Source organism: Haliotis asinina, chromosome 3 (genome assembly GCF_037392515.1).
Source record: "Haliotis asinina isolate JCU_RB_2024 chromosome 3, JCU_Hal_asi_v2, whole genome shotgun sequence".
In the NCBI taxonomy this organism is placed as follows: domain Eukaryota; kingdom Metazoa; phylum Mollusca; class Gastropoda; order Lepetellida; family Haliotidae; genus Haliotis; species Haliotis asinina.
Genome location: NC_090282.1, coordinates 169,750 through 189,029, shown reverse-complemented (window position 1 = coordinate 189,029; position 19,280 = coordinate 169,750). Strand labels below are relative to the sequence as shown.

At 40.8% G+C, this 19,280-nt stretch overlaps 1 protein-coding gene across 2 annotated transcripts in view; it reads left to right on the top strand.

The window, feature by feature from the left end:
- Nucleotides 1–19,280, top strand: part of LOC137279140 (kin of IRRE-like protein 2) — a 318,732-nt gene that overhangs the window by 270,910 nt on the left and 28,542 nt on the right. Inside the window, exons 6-8 of one of the 2 annotated variants that reach the window (XM_067811615.1) lie at nucleotides 11,773–12,063; nucleotides 12,474–12,497; nucleotides 13,694–13,711. In XM_067811615.1, coding sequence (XP_067667716.1) covers nucleotides 11,773–12,063; nucleotides 12,474–12,497; nucleotides 13,694–13,711 — 333 coding nt within the window. The remainder of the gene's footprint in view (nucleotides 1–11,772; nucleotides 12,064–12,473; nucleotides 12,498–13,693; nucleotides 13,712–19,280) is intronic. The other variant, XM_067811616.1, reaches the window with a different exon arrangement.

The window sequence follows — 19,280 nt, the reverse complement described above, 5'->3', positions numbered from 1 at the left end:
AACTTCTCCCAGGAAACACTGCCTACTCGAATATGAAGGCTACCCAACACTGCAGGCTTCTGCATTACCCAGATTGTCAGAAGGACTGTACTCCCAGTGGAGAACGCAGGCACTGTCCTGATCTGCCCCAAGAGATCAGGAGGTACCAAACCAAGGGCACTGTGAACAATGGGGACCCTGACAACAGTGTACTTGGGATGCAAACGAGACATTTCAAAGGCAAGATCATATTTATCATGCTTTTCCTGAATCTTGCCAATCATATTGCTGTCAAAAGGGACATAAAATTCAATGTTATGAATAAATTCATTGGTTTTATCAAAGAGGACAAGATCAGATTTATTGGATGGAATTCATCTCAGGCTGTCTATTGGCCTATTCCAGAGAAGTTTGAAAGCATCATTTTCCAGGACACCCTAGACATGTTCAGGGTTGTGCCATGGATGGACCTCGGGGTCAGAGCCACAAGCATGGTGGAGATAGTAAAAGCAGCGAGCCATGCCATCATGTCTTTTAAGATAAGCTGTTTGTGCCAAGGAAGGGCATCCACTGACAAGGTGTTGGACAGTCTCTGTAAATTCATTGTAAAAACGACATTTCATATTGATATTTTCTTTAAGAATCACGTTCTGGCGATTGCGAGTGGGAAGTGACTGGTCCTGAGCAGCAAAGAGGAAGCCCTCAGTTTCACATTTGAGACCAGCCAACTTCATCCAGGTGAGGGAGTCGGTTGGATTGCTGTTCTGTTCCACACACTGCATATACACACGATGCAATGGCTTCTCAGACATCTTCTCCACAAAGGACCGACTCTGGGCAGACTTGCTGAAGGACTTCACCTGGTTTACTCCCATCATTGTACCGTCCAGCAGTACATCACCATGAGCAAAATCAACTTCAAATTTCAGATTGTGTCCAACAACCTTGGCACGCTTAAAACAGCTGTGGAATTCCTTGCTTTCATCATGAGTCTTGACGTGCATCACCAGAGGATCATCCGATAAATAAATATGTGCAAAAGTACACAATAAAATTCTGTCATGAAGAGCTTCCACATTAATCAAACCCCGTCCTCCCGAATTGATTGGCATGTATAAACGATTATCTGTTATCTGACATGATCCTTCTGGTCAGGCGGTCAAGACGCTGGATGTCTTGTTTTGTCCAATCAACAACTCCAAAGGAATAGGAGAGGACTGGCACAGCAAAAGTATTGGTGGCTTTGACCTTGTTTCGAGCATTTAGCTTGGAGCTCCAGATTTTCTTAAAACGAGATTTATACTCGGCCCGCAGTTTATCTTGAATCTGGGCATTCTGGAGCTTGTCTCGGACTTGCATTCCAAGATAGGTGTAGGCCTGATCTTCCACAAGATGCTCAATAACTCCTCCCCCTTGTAACCTGACAGATCCATTATTGGTTACCTTGCCACGTTTCAAATGAAGAGTATTACATTTGTCGAGTCCAAAACTCATGCCAATATCATTAGAGAAGGACTCGACAAGGAGAACCTGTTCTTTCTAATTGCTCTCCTTTGGCAAGGAGCTCGATGTCATCCATGTAGAGGAGATGAGTAAGAGGTGTTGGGGATCTGTGCTGAGGAGGCCCGGGATGGTAACCCTCTTCCCTATTGAGCAGAAAGCTCTGCGGATTTAGAGACAGACTAAAAAGCAAAGGACTGAAGGAGTCCCCCTGAAATATTCCCCTTCTGATTGGAATAGATTCCGAAGTCTGCACCTGCCCTTGCGAGTACATCTCAAGTTGAGTCGACCAGCCACTCATTAAAGACTTGAGTAAATCAAGTAATCGCTCAGGGAGGTCAATACACTGAAGAGACTTCAGAATCCATTCGTGAGGGACAGAGTCATATGCTTTTTTGTAGTCTATCCAGCACATGGAGAGGTTGCGGTGATACGTTTTAGCCTCTTCCAAAATCATTTTCTGTACAAGAAGTTGATCCTTGCACCCCCAACATCCCTTTCTCACCCCCTTCTGCTCTCTGTAAATTTTCTGATTGGAAGAGCAGTAAGATGACACGAGGTTTGACAAACACCCTGTGAATAATTTGTATTGAGTATTTAGACATGTGATAGGGCGGAAGTTTTTGGAATCAGTCAAGTCTCCTTTTTCGGGAAGGAGTATTGTGCGACCTTTGTAGAACCACAGAGGAACATCACCTGTATCCACAAGAGAATTGAAACAGTGAAGGAGTGGTGCTTGGACACAGGGAAACAGTTTCCAATACTGGTTTCGAATGCCATCAGGTCCTGGAGCTGTATTAGATTTGGACTTCTTTATAACAGTCTTCAGGCAATCTGGTGTGATGTAACAGACAAAAGACCTGGTTAATTTCTCATGCATTGCATGGTCATAAGACCTGGTTAATTTCTCATGCATGGCATGGTCATAATCACTGACCCATGGTACCTCCAGGTTACAGTCACCAGGTACAGACCACAACTGTTTCCAGAACCTTTCATTGGCCGTTTATCATGCTCATCAACACCACTTTCTTGAGTTGCCTGTAAAATTGCTTTTCCTTATTTCTAAATAGTTTATTTTGTTTGATAAATTTGTTTCTCTTTTCCCATTTTTTCTTTCTTTCAGTCCAAATTTTTATTTTTGCCTTAAGGGAATGGACAATTTGGAGAAGTACCTTTTCTTTAGTTGTCTTGTACTATAATTTTAATTTTCTCCAAATTGCCTTTTGTCGTTTAGACATGGGATTCCCTGATGATCTTAATTTCAGGCACAGCTCTATCCAGGAAATATATTTTCTAGTTTCTCTTAATTTTACTTGAAACCGGTTTTTTCTTGGTTTATTGTTAGTAGTATTAGAAGACTGTTCTTTGAAAACTGTGTGAAGTTCCTCCAAGGTTCGAGCGGCAGCATAGACACAACAATTTACTTCATGTAATTAACAGTGCGCAGGAAGTTTTAAAGAGATAATTTCATTAAGTAAATCAATTTCATTTTTTTGAAAAGACAATTTATTTGTTTAATTGGCCTCCGTTTCTCTAAAGGTAAATCACAAATTTCCTCATAAACAGAAGTAAACAAAATGTACACAGGATTTTCGGTAAGGTCTGCAACTGAAGTAGAGGAAGAGTGAGGGTCCAAAATTTCGGGGCCAGTTGGCTCTTTCTCGGAAGAGTTTCCACCAGGAAGAGGAAAGAGGTTCACGCGGACGTCCATAAGAAGTTTTGGGTCTGCTGCCACTTGAGCATTTTCTTCTTGCAAAGGATCCTGACGGGCACCAGTTGTGGGTTGAACTGGCTCATGGGGCATGAGATGTTTTAGCCACCGGAGTTGATCTCGGAGATTTTGCTCCGTCAGGTAAGCATACATGAGCATGGCATTGTCCCAATGCAGCTTAAGCGACTTGCCATTGATGCGTGGATTATCAGGCCATCCAGTCGCCATCGCACACTCAAGTAGCGTGGATTTTAGATGTTGTGACCAAGATATTCCTGGTCGGGTTCTGTGCCTTCACTTGGGGCAAGTCCCATCTCCAGTGTGGTTGGTGTCACTACCGGAGGAAGGCTGACTGGGCTGCGGAGTTGAAAGATGGTTTACTCCTTGTCTGTCGGTAACCCAGTAAAAACCAGCTTCGGGGGGTCAGCCTTAACTGGGTGATGTACGTTTGGTTCAGGGAATAAAATTCCCCTATCTAGGCCCCCCGCGAAGAGGCGTACTATTATTATTTGTACGAATTTTGTACCAGCTCTCCTGACCTAACCACATTTCGATCAAACTTTTAGGGATGATAGCCTGTATGCTGAAATATGCTGAAAGGTATACAATGAACAAAAAATCCCGACTTCTGACTTCCAGTAAGGGCAGATAACCCAAAATTTGATTTTCTTCCACCCCAAATAACTTGAAAACTATAAGAGATAAATTAACCAAATTTTCACACAATGTAGATAACATCATTCTTCATCGATTCAATACATAGTGGAAGTTGGCCGTCATGATAGATTTTCCGCAATTTTGAAAAATCTGAAATTTTCGTCGATTTTCGCTTTTTGACAGTGCTTGTTTTTAAAGATCTTCTTCTCCAAAACGGCATATAGTACAACTGAGTTTGATACACCGTTGGAAAGCCCATACCCTGGAAAGCTTAATTTGTTCAAGGCATCTTGATATCTTGAAAAGTTATGGAGTTATTGCCCTTGAAAGTTGGCCAAAATTTTCAAGACACGATTTCATAGTGTTCATAAAAGTTTGAAAATCCTGCGGAAAATCGTGATATGTCATCGTACATGGCACCAAACCGTACAGAATTGAATGGACACCATTTTTACTTCACATTATGGTTATGTAAAAATCAATAGTCACATCACAATAAGGACCGAAAGACAAACTTTAGTGCAATTTTGCAATTTTGCAATTTTGACTGTGCCTGTGTTTTAAGATTGCCTCCTCGTGAACAGTGAGCAGTACCCTAGTGTCTGATATGTCGATCGAAAGCCCACACCCTGGGCTACTTATATTTATTAAAGACATATTGATATTTTGAATAGCTTCGGAGTTATTGCCCTGGAAAGTTGGTCAATTTTGTAAAAACGCAGTTTTTAAGGTTTTTAAACATGTCACAACTCTGCGAAAACATAATGAATTTGATGTTTGAAGGTATGAAACGGTAGTGGAGTATATGGAGAACATTTTTGCTTCACATTATGGTCATGTAAAAGTCAATAATTGTGCCACAATTGCGCCACAAAGACTGTGTGGGTGTGTGTGTGCTTCGGATTTTGGCATTTTTCATGGATAACTGCAGGAAGCGCCAGTAAAATCTAGCAACACTGGCCACTTCCTGGGTTTCTGATGGTCAAGGAAACAGTCGATTCTTTAACAGGCCCTAACTCCGTTGTCCTTAGGTCTGCAGTCAAAATATTTAGCATTTTGGAAATGTCAGGATCTAATCTTTCCAGTAGTTTGTATATTGTTTTACGCCGCATTCAGCAGAATTCCTGCGTTACACTGGCTTAGCAGTGAATGTTCACAGAAATACATGAGGTTAAGGAAATAGTCAATTCTGTTACAGTGAGTGAGTGCAGTTTTAGGCTGCAGTCCAGTGATCAACAGCATGAGCATCGGTCTGCCCATTTGGGAAGCTGACAGGTCGTACCTCCTCTGTTCTTAGGTCTACAGTCAAAACAATTAGTTTTCTGGAAATGTCAGGCTCTAATCTTTCGAGTAGTTTGTATTTTTGATTGTGCCATATTGTCTCTTTTTCTGGAGTTTGTGAATTTTGGTTCGTATCAGCAGTGTTAACTCAGTACCAAATTATTGTACAAAAGACTGCAATGGACGGTCCAGCTGGCGTCCAAAGAAACTGTTCAAGTGGAGATAACCACCATGGGTGTATGGAGGAAGTCTGAAGACCGTCAGTATTGCCCTTGAGGCAATCCTAGTTATTATTATTAATATTATTATCTATCAAGTAGCCTATTCCCTTGAACTGATTTACACACCTGAACTTGAGATTAATGAAAATACTGAGGTCACGTCATGTGCTTCATATTTAGGCCAAAGCACATGGAAGATGAAAACCGTCCACAAAAGTGTATGACAAAAGAGATGATTTCAACTTTACAACAGTCAACTTTCCCTTCATGTTGGGCAATATTCTGTCAGCTACCGGCCATTGGCGTTACATTTCACTTTAAGGTACAATTTAGCATGCTCATTTTACCAAGATTTCAAAGAATGTCCTACGATTCTTGCTCAGGAGTTGTTTGTTTAGGGTTACAATATTCAAGGCCTCAGTAAACCCTTCAAACCGTTTTATGCCTTAACTATGAAGGACATTTAAATTCTTTATATATCAGTGAGGAAAATCATGTCAAATGCAATTGCAATTTTGACTTCTGTCTTACATTCCTCAATGTTTTCATATGAGAACTCCCCTGCCTTTGCATGTGTTATCGATGTGTACCAATGGTCGTCCTTCCCGAGTTCACAAGTGATTTAGTGCTGAGTAGTAAATGTTCCTTTTTGGAATAATGTCGCGAAATAGAGAGTGCATGATCTAAACCAAAAAAACATAACAAAATGGGGGGCTTGTCTGGGATTGAATTTATTGCAAATTTTTGCAATATTTTGCAACAAGGTAATTGTGGAACCAGCAAAATGGTCTTTGAACTTGAGAAGTTTGTATTGTGTCTTGACCATGAGCCGGTCAGTCAATTGCGCAAATCAGATTTGTTGCAAATTTCTTCACATCTCAAACTTGATGCCAAATCTTAAATGAGAAAATTTATATTTTAAAAATTGTGTTGAATCACTATATTGATGAGATAAGTTTCGAACATGATGTTTTGTAAATGATTCAAGAGGAATGTTCAGACCAGTTGGAAACGAAAAAAATTATAACTGAAACGGATGGAAATAGAAAGAGAAAAAGAAGTAGAAAGGAAAAAGTTTGAGAAGGGGAAAGAAATGGAAAGAGATAGAAAAGAAATAGAATTGAGAAAACTGGAAACTGACAGAGGAATTGAAATAAAAGCTTGAAAACCCTTCTCCACCCTCAAATGCTTCCTCTTTAGTTATTGCAAGGCATGCTGGTACCCCCTCTTAATGAGAAATAAGTAGACAAATATTTTCTACATTTTGAAAAAGTTGCTGAAAGTCACAAGTGGTCTAGGTAGTCATGGACTGTCCTACTGCTAACTGTTTTGGAGGATAAAGCTGGGGATGCTTATTCAGCCTTCTTGATACAGCAAGCGCAGACTATGATCTTGTCAAGCACTTTTGAAGGCATATGAGTTAGTGCCTGAGGCTCACAAAAGTGACAATGAGACTTTTGTAGAGTTTGCTAGAGAAAAGGAAACATTGTTTGATAGGTGGTGTGGGTATAAGGAAGTCACAGATTTTGATGGTTTGAGACAGTTAGTTTTGATGGAGGATTTCAAGCAGAGTGTTCATTCTGACCTGAAGACTTGTTTAGATGAACAAAAAGTTGACGACTTAGCAGATGATGATTGTTTGACTCACGAGAATGCTTTTAGGTCTCAGAGTAATCCAAAGTTAAGGGGAAGACTTCAGGACACACAGGTTACAGTGGTGTTAGAACAGGTTCAAATTCTAGTGTTAAGAGTCAAATTCTTTTCAGTCTAAGCCTAAGACTACCAGTGGTTCTGATCCTGTTTGTGCATGGTGGGCATTGAGTGAGGTGCCACGCTAGTGATCCAGCAAGGATGAGGTGTTGGGATCAATCCCACCTGTGTCGCCTGTGAAACCTTGGAGTCAACTTTGTGTACAGACTCTTTCAGAGTTCTCTCAACCCCTAGTGTACAGTACTTAACCCTGTGCAATTAAAGGAACCCACGAATCCATTGGTATATGACCAGGTGGTGGCCACATGAATATGTGCTAACCCCTAGTTTGAGAAAGCCACAATAACTTGGTACGCCTAGTGGCTGCAAGAGTTGTATACTCCCTAGGGAGTTGAGACTGATAATACAATGTGCTGTTGAGATTGACATCCAGTGATCAAGAGAAAAAATACCAGCGCCTTGAACATGCAATAGTGCATGGATATGTGAGCTGATAAATATCCTATATCCTATATTGTAAGAGGCCAGGTCATTTGATATGTGCATTTTACTAACTCTGGTTTAAAAAGGAGGCTGCAGGTTCTCCAAACGCTTTTGTGTCCGCTTTTTTGCCCTTTGTTTCTTAGGGTTCCATGTGTCTTATAGGAGACAATTCTACTCCACGGCCCCTTATTATGTTGAGGGATACTGGAGCTCTTCAATCTCTGATTTTGATGGATATTTTGCCTTTTTCTGATGAGTCTTCAGCAAACTCAGATGTTTTGCTGCAGGGTATAGGTGGCAATTCTTCTGCTATTCTCCATTTTGTGAATTTGACTTCCGATCTGATTTCAGGTGAGGTGAAAGTTTGTGTTCTTGACTCTCTCCCAGTTCCGGGTGCAAATTTGTTGATCAGTAATGCTTTTATGGGGGCCAAAGTTGGTGCTGAACTAATTGTCACTGTTTTTCCGGAGAGTTCAGTTAGTACAGAAAAACTGGAGGATGAATTTCCAGGTATTTTGTTCAATGTTGAAAGGCATTTCTTCCAAGACTTTTTGTCGAAAGATTCCATTTATGATTTGTCAGGTACTTTCGATGATCATGCTTTGCGTGACATAGAGACTGATGACCTATCTTCAAAGAGTAGTAGCTCTTTAGGTCTTTTTGATAAGTCTGATAGTTGTCAGGTAGGGAACACATTCTTTCCAGAGAACAGCTTATTAGTGCACAGGGTGAGGATGTTGAAGTGCAGAAGTTGGCTAGTAAGGCTGTTTCTTTTGAGGAGGTTAGCAAGGTTCCAGATTGTTATTACTCCAAGGACGGTGTTCTGATGAGGAAACATAGGTCACCGGATGTTCCTGCAGAGGATGAATGGATATTGTATCATCAAATTGTGATACCAAAATTATTTCAAAAGCATGTACTTTCACTGGCACATGAAAGTCCCATGGGTGCAAACAAAATTTGTGAGAAAATTTTTGTACATTTCTTTTGGCAGAGTTTGAGACAGAATGTGTCTGAATTTATGCAATTTGTTTGAAAACCAAATCAGAAAATTCCTTCTGCTCCCTCAAAACCCTCCTTTTGAGTAACCTTTCAGTATAGTTATTATTGATTGTGTTGGTCCACTACCTAAATCTGAGATTAAATCTGGTAACCAGTATGTACTCACTATCATGTGTGCTTCTACTAGTTTTCTTGAAGCATTTCCACTTCATAGGGTTGTTGTTTCTGTGATTGTCAAGGCTTTGATCATGCTTTTTACCTTAATTGGTTTCTTAGAGGTTGTTGAGTCTGATCAGGGTTCAAATTTTATGTCTAAGGAAATTTCACTCGTGGTGAGAAAGATTTCCTGAGGCAATTCCACTTCATAGGATTGTTGCTTCTGTGATTGTCAAGGCTTTGATCATGCTTTTTACCTTAATTGGTTTCTTAGAGGTTGTTGAGTCTGATCAGGGTTCAAATTTTATGTCTAAGGAAATTTCACTTGTGGTGAGAAAGATTTCCTGAGGCAATTCCACTTCATAGGATTGTTGCTTCTGTGATTGTCAAGGCTTTGATCATGCTTTTTACCTTAATTGGTTTCTTAGAGGTTGTTGAGTCTGATCAGGGTTCAAATTTTATGTCTAAGGAAATTTCACTTGTGGTGAGAAAGATTTCCTGAGGCAATTCCACTTCATAGGATTGTTGCTTCTGTGATTGTCAAGGCTTTGATCATGCTTTTTACCTTAATTGGTTTCTTAGAGGTTGTACATGTTGAGTCTGATCAGGGTTCAAATTTTATGTCTAAGGAAATTTCACTTGTGGTGAGAAAGATTTCCTGAGGCAATTCCACTTCATAGGATTGTTGTTTCTGTGATTGTCAAGGCTTTGATCATGCTTTTTACCTTAATTGGTTTCTTAGAGGTTGTTGAGTCTGATCAGGGTTCATATTTTATGTCAAAGGAAATTTCACTCGTGGTGAGAAAGTGTTAGTTCTACTTCCCATTCCTGGTCAATGACTGAGAGCAAGATGTCAAGGTCCATATGTTATTGACAAAAAGGTTAGTGACACAGACTATGTCATGTAAACTTGATTAAGAAATATCATGACAGGTTAGAAACCAAACAGGACAATTGTATTGCCACCCTCCCCAGTTACTGATTGTGTTAGCAATGTGAAATTTGATGACCATAGTGATAATGTTTCACTAAGTTGAGAAATTCTGATGAGTTAGCTTACCTTGATGAGAAACTATCACATTTATCCCCTAAACAGAAAGTTCAAATATCAGATTTGATTCAAGATTTCATCTCATTTCCTGATGTGCCTGGTCGAACTGGTGTTGTTAGCCATGATATAGATGTAGGTGATGCTTTGCCTGTAAAACAACACCCTTATCAAATGAATTCTGTGAAACATGAAATTCTGTGGAGGGAAGTGAAATACATGCTGGACAATGACATTATTGTACCCAGTGACAGTCTGTGGAGTTTGCCATGTGTTCTTTTGTCGGAGAGTGGCGGAGGTGGTTGGTGCTGCTGTGCTGACATGAAAGTTGTCAATGCACTCTAACGAACTGACTCGTATCCTATTCTGTGAGTGGACGATCGCATTGAATGCACCAGCGATGTTCCAGAGACTCGTCAACAATGTGACATCTGGTTTTGATAGTGTCAAAGCTTACATAGATTACTTTATCAGTTACGATGTGGAGTGGGGAGACCATCTGAAATTTGTTCTTTCTTCGAAAGACTGTTTGTAGCAAACTTGACGGTGAATCTAGTGAAATTGAGAGGGCACTAGTTGAATTTTGGGGGCATGTTGTAGGGCCAGATACAGCCAGTTCATGTTAAAGTTGAAACAACTGAAAAAGGGGAAAAGGTAAAATTCCAGCTGGATAGCAGTTGTCAGACTGCATTTGAAAATGTCAAAGCCATACTCATGAATTCTCCAGTATTGCAGGCACCACATTTTCAGAAAGCATTTACATTGCAAATTGATGTAAGTGATGTAGGTGTAGGTGCTGTCGTGATTCAAGAGGATGATTCAGGAACTGATCATCCAGTTTCTTATTTTTCCAAGACAAACATAAAAGAAATTGTTCAACCATTGAGAAAGAGACATTAGGTTTTTTGTTAGCTTTACAGCATTTTGAAGTGTACCTAGATACGACTACTGTGCTAGTTGAAGTGTTTACTGATCACTAACCTTTGACTTTTCTTCATAAAATGTAGAACAAGAGGCAAAGACTTATTAGGTGGAGTTTATGAGGTGGAGTAGTGCTCTGGTGAGTGTTTTGACTGTTGGTAAACACGGGCTGATCATGAAGCTTCTATTCTTCTCTGGAATGTTGAGGTATCAATGACTGTGTATATGTATAGGCCAGCTGATACATTCACACACACACACAGAGATTGACACTCTGAGTAGTACTGGAGTTGTGTCATCATTTGGCCAACCTAACTACCTGCTCTCCATCAGCGTTCAAAAGACATTCAAGACCACTTGCTGTGTATCATTTAGCAGAACTGTTTCTCACTGTAGACCAAGACTTTGGTGACTTGATATTATATTTGTGACCCATTACTTTAGTTTTTACTCAGCTGCATTGTACTAGAAACCTCAGTTTTGAATCAATGTATCTTGGTCCTTGGTCAATACATATTACTGAATATTTTAGACTTGTCTGTGTTATATTTTGCTGGTTCTGAGGGGATTTCTCATACCTTTTGTCACGGTAAATTATTAACCGTAAGACAGTGCTAAACTTATCTGGTTTCCTCTTGGTGGATGTACAGGTAGGTATGTATTTGAGACCTTGTCTCTGTGATGACTACTGAATTTGGAGTTGAAAGGTGGACAGGATTCCTCCATGAGAATTCTCTTGTGGTCTAAGATGTCCTGTACATGCAGTTTGTGACTTGTAAGTATTGTTAAGGATGTTCGCTGTTTTGTATGGCAAGTTATATGAGTTATTTATTCTGTTTCTGTTGCAGGAGTCATTTTGCATTGTTTCTGTTGCAGGAGTCATTTTGCATTGTTGCTGTTGCAGGAGTCATTTTGCATTGTTGCTGTTGCAGGAGTCATTTTGCATTGTTGCTGTTACAGGAGATATTTTGTAATGTTTCTGTTACAGGAGATATTTTGTAATGTTTCTGTTACAGGAGATACTTTGTAGCATTTTTGTTGCAGGAATTATTTTGCAATAATTGTTACAGAAGAGTTATTTTGCAATAATCCTGTTACAGATATTTCCATCATGGGGAAAGAGTATGTTGAGACAGGTGAAGACATACGGCTTGTCTGTAATGCAACAGGTGGACCACACATTCCAGAGGAAATAGACTGGTTCAAAGATGGAGACAAAATTGACACTAAAAAGTACAGGAATATATTAATTACCAAGTATCGGTCTTTGCATGACCGCTCTATGGTCAGTGAGCTCATAATTGACAGAAGCACTCTGCGAGATTCTGGAACTTACATATGCAGGAGTTCTTCTGATGAGATTGATAGTAAAAGAGTTACTGTGCTATTTGGTGAGTATTGCATTGACAATATGTGTAGCACCTTAGTGGTTGAAACATTCATTGAAACCAGCAATAGTGACGTGATAAATATTGTTGTATTGGGACATAATGATCCAGAACACGAATGAAGCAGAAAAAGTGTCTTCTCTTTGAAATTACTAGTGCTTTTTTTCTTGGTAGGGGAATATTTTTTCAGTCATGACTTTATTACAAGTTGACTCCAAGGGTAGAGATTTGGGTCATTAACCATCACTGAGTGGGTAAAACATTCCCATGTTTATTGGACAAAGCAAATTTCAAATATAATATACGATTCACTATAAGAATAATTCAATAATTGATTGATTTGTTATGACCTGGGCAGTGATCAGCTTATGAACTTCTCACATTGACTAATGACGTGTCACTGTTTGTTTCAGGAGATTCTCCAAGGTGGGAGAGAGGTAGGACTTTTTCACCATAATATTGACTGGAATGTACTTGTGTCTACGAAGTGTTATATGTATGAAGAGTGGCACCTTGCTTGGTGCATGAGTGTGCACACAATGTACTTCAACTGCACTTATAGCATTTACACAGTATAGAGTCGGAATTCAGATCTTTTCCACAAAGTAATCTGAGAGCCAAGATCATGAATTCAGCGTGTGTTTAGTTATATAACACACTTGGGAATATTCTATCTATAAAGCAACAGTCTGTAATTAATTGAATCTAGACCAGACATTCCAGTAATCAGCAGCATGAGCATTGATTTAAGCAACTGCAGTGCGGTAATATGTATCAACCAAGTCAGCCAACCGGACCACCTGATCGTGCTAGTTGCCTCTTGGAACAATCATGGGTACTGAAGATTAATTCTAACCTGGATCTTCACAGGTTCCCGACTTTAGACAATAATGAAATGAGATCACTAGGAGGGAGGGGATTTCAGTATCATAATGTTCATGGCAAGCAACATTCAACCTACTGTTTTGTGAGGTATTAATACTGTACTACACTAATTAGTGTTTGCATCATCGACTTGTGTTACTGAGCTTCATCCTTGCAGTCCATGGTTTCCATAACATGGGACATACTCTCAGGCCATATGGACATATCCTCAGCACAATGAGACGTATCCTCAGCACAATGAGACATATCCTCAGCACAATGACACGTATCCTCAGCACAATGAGACATATCCTCAGCACAATGAGACGTATCCTCAGCACAATGAGACATATCCTCAGCACAATGAGACGTATCCTCAGCACAATGAGACATATCCTCAGCACAATGACACGTATCCTCAGCACAATGAGACATATCCTCAGCACAATGAGACATATCCTCAGCACAATGAGACGTATCCTTAGCACAATGAGACGTATCCTCAGCACAATGAGACATATCCTCAGCACAATGACACGTATCCTCAGCACAATGAGACATATCCTCAGCACAATGAGACATATCCTCAGCACAATGAGACGTATCCTCAGCACAATGACACGTATCCTTAGCACAATGAGACGTATCCTCAGCACATAATTCATCATCATGAGCTGCTCTTGTTTACAGGTGTATCTACTTTTTTTTTTCTTAAAATGTCTCCAAAGGAAATGTTCTTTTGATGAAAAATTAATCATTTATTTTACAGAACCACAAAACGAGGAGGGTAAAGATGATATGTTACTGCATTCTGTCCATAAAGATCTGTCTCCCTTCCAGCTTAATAACTAATTTCTGTCCTCTGCACTCTGCACACTCTTCACATCTAACTGGTGTTATCATGACACCTACCAGTGTGTTACCATGACAACTACCAATGTTACTATGTGGTTAGCATTAGCTTTTTGTGGTGACCCTGCTTCACTGAGAATCTGAAATATTGACAAGTGTCCACCTTCGGTCACATCACTTACTGGTAACTCATCATTTGCACTTGACTGACAATGTATTTGGAACCTGACTGTAGCTGTCAGTAAAACAAATCATTATCCATTAGGTTGTGGCACATCCTTGTTTTAGAATAGCAAGTTAAAGTCATTGTATATTTTAATGGAATGCTCATAACATTACTTCTCAGTGACTCTTAGAGGTAATATTCTCCACATCAATGTGACCTCCTCCCAGTATATGTCCTCCCTTGCTGTATATGTCCTCCTTAACTGTATATGTCCTCCCTCCCTGTACATGTCTTTCCTGTATATGTCCTTCTTTACTGTATATGTCCTCCCTCCCTGTACATGTCCTTCCCGTATATGTCCTTCTTTATAGTATATGTCTTCCCACCCTGTATATGTACTCTTACCCTGTGTGTGTCCTCCCTCCCTGTGTACATCCTTCCTGTGTATGTCCTTATATTCTGTATGTGTCCTTCTTCCCTCTATGTGTCATCCATTCCTCTATTTGTCCTCCCTCCTTGTATGTTCCTCATTCCCTGCATATGTCCTCCCACCCTGAATGTGTTTTCCTTCCCTGTATGTGTTCTCCTCCATGTGTGTGTCCTCCCTCTTCGTATATGTCTTACCTGTATATGTCCTCCCTGTATATGCCCTAGTTTTACTGTATGTGTCCTCCTTTATCTGTCCTTTACCCTATATATGTCTTCCCTCCCTGTATATGTCTTCCATCCCTGTATGTGCCCTCCCTCAATGTATATGTTCTCCCTCTCTGTATTTGTCCTCCTTGCCTGTACATGTTCTACTTTTTCTGTATATGTCCTCCCTCCCTGTATTTGTCCTCTTTCCCTGTGTGTGTTCCTCCATCGCATGTGTTTCCTCCCTCCCTGTATATTGGAAGACACTGGCACTGACACAGACGCTGACATTGTTCTCTCACCCCATGTCAGTGTCCTCTCATTGTCCTCTCACCCCATGTCAGTGTCCTCTCATTGTCCTTTCACCCCATGTCAGTGTCCTCTCATTGTCCTCTCACCCCATGTCAGTGTCCTTTCAATGTCCTCCCATCCCATATCAGTGTCCTCTCTTTGTCCTCTCACCCCATGTCAGTGTCCTCTCATTGTCCTCTCACCCCATGTCAGAGTCCTCTCATTGTCCTCTCACCCCATGTCAGTGTCCTCTCATTGTCCTCTCACCCCATGTCAGTTTCCTTTCAATGTCCTCCCATCCCATATCAGTGTCCTCTCTTTGTCCTCTCATTCCATGTCAGTGTCCTCTCATTGTCCTCTCACCCCATGTCAGTGTCCTTTCAATGTCCTCCCATCCCATATCAGTGTCCTCTCTTTGTCCTCTCATTCCATGTCAGTGTCCTCTCATTGTCCTCTCACTCCATGTCAGTGTCCTCTCTTTGTCCTCTCACTGCATGTCAGTGTAATCTCATTGTCCGCTCAATGTCCTCCCAACCCATATCAGTGTCCTCTCATTGTCCTCTAACCCCATGTCAGTGTCCTCTCATTGTCCTCTCACCCCATGTCAGTGTCCTTTCATTGTCCTCTCACCCCATGTCAGTGTCCTTTCAATGTCCTCCCATCCCATATCAGTGTCCTCTCATTGTCCTCTCACCCCATGTCAGTGTCCTCTCATTGTCCTCTCACCCCATGTCAGTGTCCTCTCATTGTCCTCTCACCCCATGTCAGTGTCCTTTCAATGTCCTCCCATCCCATATCAATGTCCTCTCTTTGTCCTCTCATTCCATGTCAGTGTCCTCTCATTGTCCTCTCACCCCATGTCAGTGTGCTTTCAATGTCCTCTCACCCCATGTCAGTGTCCTTTCAATGTCCTCCCATCCCATATCAGTGTCCTCTCTCTGTCCTCTCATTCCATGTCAGTGTCATCTCATTGTCCTTTCACCCCATGTCAGTGTCCTCTCATTGTCCTCTCACCCCATGTCAGTGTCCTTTCAATGTCCTCCCATCCCATATCAGTGTCCTCTCAATGTCCTCTCATTCCATGTCAGTGTCCTCTCATTGTCCTTTCACCCCATGTCAGTGTCATCTCATTGTCCTTTTACCCCATGTCAGTGTCCTGTCAATGTCCTCCCATCCCATATCAGTGTCCTCTCTTTGTCCTCTCACTCCATGTCAGTGTCATCTCATTGTCCTCTCACTCCATGTCAGTGTCATCTCATTGTCCTCTCACTCTATGTCAGTGTCCTCTCTTTGTCCTCTCACTCCATGTCAGTGTCATCTCATTGTCCTCTCACTCCATGTCAGTGTCCTCTCTTTGTCCTCTCACTCCATGTCAGTGTCATCTCATTGTCCTTTCACCCCATGTCAGTGTCCTCTCACTGTCCTTTCACCCCATGTCAGTGTCCTCTCATTGTCCTTTCACCCCATGTCAGTGTCATCTCATTGTCCTTTTACCCCATGTCAGTGTCCTGTCAATGTCCTCCCATCCCATATCAGTGTCCTCTCTTTGTCCTCTCACTCCATGTCAGTGTCCTGTCAATGTCCTCCCATCCCATATCAGTGTCCTCTCTTTGTCCTCTCACTCCATGTCAGTGTCATCTCATTGTCCTCTCACTCCATGTCAGTGTCATCTCATTGTCCTCTCACTCCATGTCAGTGTCCTCTCTTTGTCCTCTCACTCCATGTCAGTGTCATCTCAATGTCCTCTCATTCCATGTCAGTGTTCTCGCTTTGTCCTCTCACTCCATGTCAGTGTCATCTCATTGTCCGCTCAATGTTCTCTCATCCCATGCCAGTGTACTGTCTACATGTTTCTGTATCAGTGTCCCCATCTCAGTTTGCTTGTCCTCCCTGTCTGTTGCTTGTTCTGACAATACCTGCCTTCAAATACCATTAGATGAACTACAGTCTCCATTGTAGATTCACTATAGAGAGATCGCTGTGTTAATCATAGTAACGAGCAAGGAAAACAATCTCCATCAGAGAGATCACTGTGCTGATCATAGTGAAGAGCAAGATTCTTCAAAGTCATTTAGAAGTTGGTGTGATAATACAAGACAAATTTTATGGATAACAACTTCTTGATATATTCTTTTCAACGTTTCTGGACTAGTTCTTGCTCCTTCATCTGGTGGATAATAGTATAGTGAACAAAACATATAAGGAAAACAATCTCCATGAGAGAGTCACTATAGACAGATCACTATGCTGAACATAGTGTAGAGCAATTAGAACAATATCTATTTGAAAGTCTCCACAGAAAGAGCATTATATTGGAACAGTGAGGCCCAAAAGAACATATGGGGGTGAAAAATATCTGTAGCCACCATAGGCCTTGGCATATTTGGAAGGTGTTGTTGGTGAAAATGTGATGTTAATGATTTGAAGAACTTGACAAGGACCCATCAATAGTGTGAAGTTCAAGTCTAGAAAAAGTATCATTAAAACCTACATGTTTTGGACAAAACGTTTGCTGCCAATATCTTCTTGATGGGCAATTTGGAGGTAGGAGCACCTTTCTGGAAACATTGCTAATGATATGTTCCCCTCAACTGCTCTGCATTCCAGATACACCTGTATAAACATAACAAGACTTTTGCATCCTGAAATAGGGACTGCAGATGAACACTGACTGTCATGTTCTTTATTTGGTCTCCATTTCTGTGGCTTTACATCATTTTGTTGAGTGAAGAAATCTATTGTGTGATGCAGTAGTTATCTTTTCCATGTGTGTTTCTATGATTACAGCTGTTAGCCAGGTGGTTAGTGCCAAGACATCTGAAGCAAAGGTTTAATTTGTTAGCAGTTTCCCATCTATCAGGAACAGTCATCAACTTGAACTGTTTACACTTCGAAATGCGATGACAGTTTTTACTGAGAGCACACTGAACACTCATGTCAGTCTGGCAATCACCAAAGAATGAACCTGGTTTGGTCTGACCTTCTGGGATACTCCATGCAATGTTTCTGATGCCAGGACATTAAATTCAGCCTTTTGCAACACACAATGTTTCAACTGACTGAGTGTTCTCTATCAAATACCCATCTGTGATAATCAGTTAACATAGATTCTGTCATTTACTTCTTTAAAGTGATTGTATAATGCCCCACTGCCTAACTCTTCTAGTTTGTCAGTATCTCCAAGATTGATCACGACTATGTCCAACATCTCTGCATACCTCTCAATATCCTTAAACATTGCCAGGATGAATGGGCCAACAGTTGGACATTTCTTCCAACTGTAACATAATCTGGCATCTTTTGCCACCATAGTTCCTCTCTAATCTATCTAGTGCTATGTTATATGTAGCTGCACTATGACCCAAGTCTTTTGTGATATTCATTGTGTCCCCAGTGATGTACTGAAGTAACTGTAAAATCTTATATGTGGGTGTAGCTAGAAATGCATCTCAATTGCCTCCACATGTCATTTCCCAAATTAAAACTGCTCAAATCTGCTGCAATTTCTTGGGAAGGTGTAAGCAAAACATGCTTTTGTGAAGGGGTTTTCGTGTTAAAGTGACCTAGTGCATTGACTTTTGACCTCTGACCTGAGTTAGCATCCATTTACCTAGACTATGGTTCCACTTTTTGTGTACGAGAATTGATAACAGGAATATACTTTCCTTTTTCAACCCCAAACAGACAGATATTCCTGTTCTACCACTGCTGAATGAGCTCGCATCTGACCTAACTCTCAAACACTCTTGATCTTGTTCTTGTACTCCATTCCCAATTACTTCAGTTTGAGTAATCTCGTGTGCAACTTTTGTCATGTAATCTCTATCTCCTATTCTTTGAAATGTTACAGACAATGACAAACACGTATTTCAATAGCCCAAAGCTGGTAATCATTAGCTATGCTGGTTAATCTGTTTGTGACATATTTCAGTGTATATGATTAACCAACTGACAGGGAACTAATCAAACTGTATCATTGTTTACTAACAAAGCTTCTGTTGTAAACCCTGACTTAAATTCAACGTACCTTAATAAGTGTCCACACAACAACCACTAATATTTGAACTGTACCGTATACCTAGATAAAACTCAACACAACCATGGTCTGCTACCAGTTTTTGTACACAGTGTGACGTCTGGCAGGCTCTTCTTTATTGAGGCACTCCCGTCATCCCACATTGTTGTCAGAGGAGGACATCACCGGGATCAATGTAACGGAAGTTCTCTACCTCCATTTTCTCAAGTACAACAGAGGGGTTGTACCTTCGAGCATGCTTCTTTGCTCTCTTCCAGTCTGTGAAGACATGTCCACATGACGGACATTTGGCATGGACTTGATTGGACTTATGTTGGTCAATCCAGTGATCCATCAATCTCTCAGACGTGTTGGGTTGAACACATTTTCACAGGGCAC